We start from the raw sequence: 4295 nt of genomic DNA on the forward strand, positions 1-4295 counted from the left end.
CCGGCTGAGCTAAATCCCCATCCTTTACAGATTGTCTACTCTCTTGTCTAGGTGGCCCTCCTCCCCAAAACTCAGTTTGGAGTTGCTAGGTAACGTGTTGAGCACCACGTCAACACTTCCCACTACCACTGTTCAGCTGGAGGTTTCCCTCTTTTCTTTCCTCTCCGGGCCCCGCAGCAGGAACAGAATCTCAGCTCTTTTCCTCTTTTCACTTCACCTGTTCTTGCTGCTGGTCTCGCCCGAGCACCCGGACCTTTCCCCTTCCAGTTAAGAAGAAACACACATAGCACTCAGAGTCTTGTAAATAGTTTCATTGAGAGTGAGAGCGGCTTTCTCAGCAGTCTGTGGGGAAAGGTGTCAGTGCCCTGCCGATCTGAAGCCGCTCTCCTCTATGGGCTCCCCACTGCATTCCGGGAACCTTGGGATTTGGTGGAGCTCTTGGTGCGCGCCTTGCCCGGCTTACTGCAGGACTGGTCTGCTTTATCAGCTTCAGGCTTCTGGACCTCTTGCTTCTCCTCTTTGAACTTGGAGCGGGATCTCTTCTGGTCACTAGGCTCAGGCCCGGGGTCTTGCCTGGAGGCGCGTGCTCGGGCCTCCTGCCTCCTCGCCCTGGCTCTGGCCCGCTGCCTGGCCTTGGCCGCCTCCAGCTTCAGCATCGCCTCGCGTCTCCACACCTCCCGTGCCTTTTTTGCCGCCTGGCGACGCGTGCGGCGCCTCCGCGGTTTCTGGGGCCTGGTAGGACTCCTCCTGGGGGAGACGCCGGCCTCCGCCAGCCTCTGGCGCCCCGACTTTTTCCTGGGCTTCGGAGTCTTCCAGACTCGGAAGCAGTTTTCCGAGTTGATGCCGCTCACCCGCAGGAAGGCGCCACTGCCCTCGGGCCCGGGCGCTGCGCTTGAGCAGACGCGGTGGAGGTTCCTGCGAACTTCGTAACCCGCATTGCCCAGCGCCTTCCGGAGCGCGGTCAGCGTCAGCCCCTTGTGCGCCATGATGGCCCGCAGCACAACCTGGGACACTTGGAGCACCGAGGGCTCCACCCCACTCCGCGGTGCCCTCACAGGCCGCTGGGCGCCTCTGTCTGCGCCTTGGAGGGCAGTACTGGGCCCAGCGGCCTCTGCCATGGCCCCGCTTCCCGCTGCACGGGGCCACAGGCTCTCAGAGATGCCTTTGGGCCTCACCAGTGAGACAGCACCTGTGGCTAAGCCGTCACAAAGAGGGCTGGGCCTGCCCCGCCCACGTAAAGGCCCTTTATACTTTTCATAACCAATCAGAACACATGTCCTTCTGCGTCTAAACCAATCCAAGCCTTCGATGCCTCTGCACGCATAACCATCCTACAGAATTTTCAGAGTTTCCATGGAATTGATACTTAACTCCTCCTGGCCTCCACTGCTCTCAGAAGTGCATTCTTCTGTGGCCCTAACATTATCCTCATTTCCCTAACACAGGGCTGCTGTCCCTGTCCTAAACAAACAATGCCTGTAAGCAATAAATGTGATAGTCCTGAAACAGCCTGGCCCAAATATCCCACCGTTAGGCCCCACAGGTTATCTGCAGTCCCTGCGCCCCGTTGCTTTGTAAGAACATGAAGCAAGTGGAGGACCAAACACTGGACCATTATGCAAAACACTGGTTCTGGCACCTAGCAAGTTCATGTGCCTCGTTCAAGTGGACTGGTAAAATACAGATTTCAAATCGTCTAACATCACCAGTCTGATCAATATTCTTTGACGATTTGTTGGACTTTTCTTCCTCTCATCCACCTAGGATTGCCAATACTCTTTCTGCCCAGATCAACCCCGTTCTCCTTTCAAGTTCCTGATAAACATTTCTTCACTGAAGCTTCCCTCAAACAGTTCAAGCCTAAGAATTCCTACCTCAATTACTGAAATTACTTTTGAATCTTGTATGGGTTTTCTTTGTATGAAATTAACTTGGTGTGCCAGTGTGCAATGTTCCACAGTATTGTTTTAAAAGAGGAGAAAGTTGGCTGTAGAGCTGTAATACAGGGATGAATATCCTAGTTCTTTCAAAGCTACATGCCTTGGATACCTCCCTTAATATTATGGGATTGGATCTCCTTATCAAAAATGATGGCAAATACTGGGTGGGAAATCCAACATATTTCAGCTCCACTTCATCATCATTACAGTTTTGTTTCCTCATAAACCAGACAGCTCTTCTAAAATAGATTTAATGGTCCGGCACAAGACATAAGTCTAACTGAAAAACAACTCAGTTTTCCCTGTGGCGAACAATTTACTGTTTTCTTCTTACATTTGTTCTTATTGGCATATGGGCTTTCAAGTTTCTTAAGATTTCATAAGAACAGATCTTCTTTTTCTACCACTTTTTTCTGAATTCCCTTATTGGTTGCTTAAGAAATAATTCCCTTTATCATTCTTGTTCCTTTTTGTTATATTGTGCTTCCTTCAATGATGAAATAATAAAAATTTTGATGTATACTTATTTTCCAAAAACTTTTAAAACCAGTGGGGAAAGCCTCTATCCTACCAAGATGCTTCAGAAGAAAAGTATTTTTAAACATCAAAATAGTTGAATTTCATGATTAACATGCAAAAACTTTAATTATTGAGAAAAGAGTGAATTTACTTTCATCTAATATTTTAGAATCCGAAATATGACTTCCCAGAAAATGAGGACCAGACTAAAAGTACTTACTTTCAAATTGATTTATTCACCTTAAATTCCTAAGAAAAAAATACTGTCTCCTGATCATGTACTAATAACAAATGTTGGATAAAGTTGACGAAAACACCCTTACTCCAGTACATTAAGATAATATGCTGTGGGCAGAGCTAAAGATGGTGGATCAGTAAACAGCAAAATACAGAGCTTTCCTGAGAGAAATAACTTAGATCCTGGAATAAAACATCCTGGAGAGGTCCAGAGGAGAGACGGATCCTCTCAACCCATGAAGAAACCAAAGGGAAAAGAGCTGATCAAATGTGAGGTCGTGGTGCCATCATCGAAGCAGCTCAGATTCACAGCCACGGGGCTCTCACAGGAGCCACCCAAATTCAAAATCGCAGCATGCTCACTGATGGAGCCATGGTTGGGCTGAAGTTGGGGGTTGGCAAGCCGATTGGAGAAAGAAGCCAGTGTGGAGGCCTGTACTAACCCATGGGGAGTGCTCTGAATAAGACCCTCACCTGGGAAAGAGGTGACCAATTGGACAACATGTTGGAATCAGGCAAGATGCCCTGAACTAGGAATGGCAGTGACTTCGATTGGTTGCTCCCTGTTCAGACCAGATTGGTGGGATCTGCTTGGCCTGGGTCCCTTTGGCCAGGACCTAGTGAGTTGTCCCAAATGAATTCCATATGCACAGCACACAGTGATGTGGTGAATGGCCCCATGGGTTGACTGGCTTGGAGGGGAGGGGACCAGCCTACACCACCCGTGTTTGCACCTCAATGACCAACAGCAAACTGGAGAGGGCAGAATCCCTTAGCCAGCACATTTCAGAAGAACCATAACCTACAAGGAGAGGGGCTGGGACCTCCACTATACACCTGTATGAAAGAAACCAAAAACATGACAACAGAAAGAAATAAGAAAAAGCCCCCAACCCCCCAGACCTGTGAATATTGATCCAGGAGAGGTAAATACAAAAGAAATTGATGGCAGCAAACATGCAATATCAGACACAGCATCAGCAGACATAAAGAGATATCATTGTGACCTCATAGATAAGCTCAAAACTGAAATATTGATTCAAGTAAGGCAAGATATAAGGGGATTAATAAAAGAAATGCTAAACACCTCTCAAGAAGACACAGATGGAGGAATGGAGGAATGGAGGAGCACAAAAAAAGGAGAAATGTTTGTTAAAGGATATAAAGAACACCTAGAATACATGAAACAGATTCAAAGAGATTACCAGGAAATTAAATACTCCTTGAAAGCTGGCAAAACTGCTTGAAAGAAACTAAAGACAATCAAAACTTAAAAACAGATTTGCAGTGTGTGATTGTGGAAGGAAAGCTCTCTTAAAAATAACAAGGAGCCAGGAAATAACAATACAAAGGCTAGAAGACAACAAGAGGATCTATAACTTAAGAATAAAAAATGTGAGTGAAGAAACAGGAGTAAACAAAGGAAATACAAAGGCTATTCACAAATAATTAAGGAAAATTTCCCAAGCATAGGAAAAGGGAATGATATTCAGATGTATGAGGCATACAGAACTCCAGCCACCTACCACCAAAACAGAGCTACAGTCAGACATATAATAATCAAGATCCCAGAAATTAATCACAAGAACAGAACATTAA

At 46.5% G+C, this 4295-nt stretch overlaps 1 protein-coding gene across 1 annotated transcript; it reads right to left on the reverse strand.

The window, feature by feature from the left end:
* Positions 1 to 296: 296 nt before the first annotated feature.
* On the reverse strand, positions 297 to 1615 carry LOC101789170 (testis-specific H1 histone-like). Its single transcript, XM_063255568.1, has 2 exons — positions 1529 to 1615; positions 297 to 1331 (listed from the first exon to the last, which is right to left on the reverse strand). Exons 1-2 carry the CDS (start codon positions 1613 to 1615, stop codon positions 390 to 392), a joined length of 1029 nt encoding a protein of 342 aa, XP_063111638.1. The 3' UTR covers positions 297 to 389.
* Between the last annotated feature and the right edge of the window lie 2680 nt (positions 1616 to 4295).

This window comes from Cavia porcellus, unplaced genomic scaffold (genome assembly GCF_034190915.1).
Source record: "Cavia porcellus strain 051 isolate PalLab524CR breed Dunkin Hartley unplaced genomic scaffold, mCavPor4.1 scaffold_8, whole genome shotgun sequence".
In the NCBI taxonomy this organism is placed as follows: Eukaryota; Metazoa; Chordata; class Mammalia; order Rodentia; family Caviidae; genus Cavia; species Cavia porcellus.

What these genes read in the sequence shown, in the direction of transcription:
- LOC101789170 (XM_063255568.1), bottom strand. Translation starts at nt 1,615, where the DNA reads ATGGTCCAGTGTTTGGTCCTCCACTTGCTTCATGTTCTTACAAAGCAA. An exon ending in ATAACCTGTGGGGCCTAACG is followed by an intron (nt 1,332 to 1,528) that starts GTGGGATATTTG and finishes AAAATTCTGTAG; the next exon opens with GATGGTTATGCGTGCAGAGG.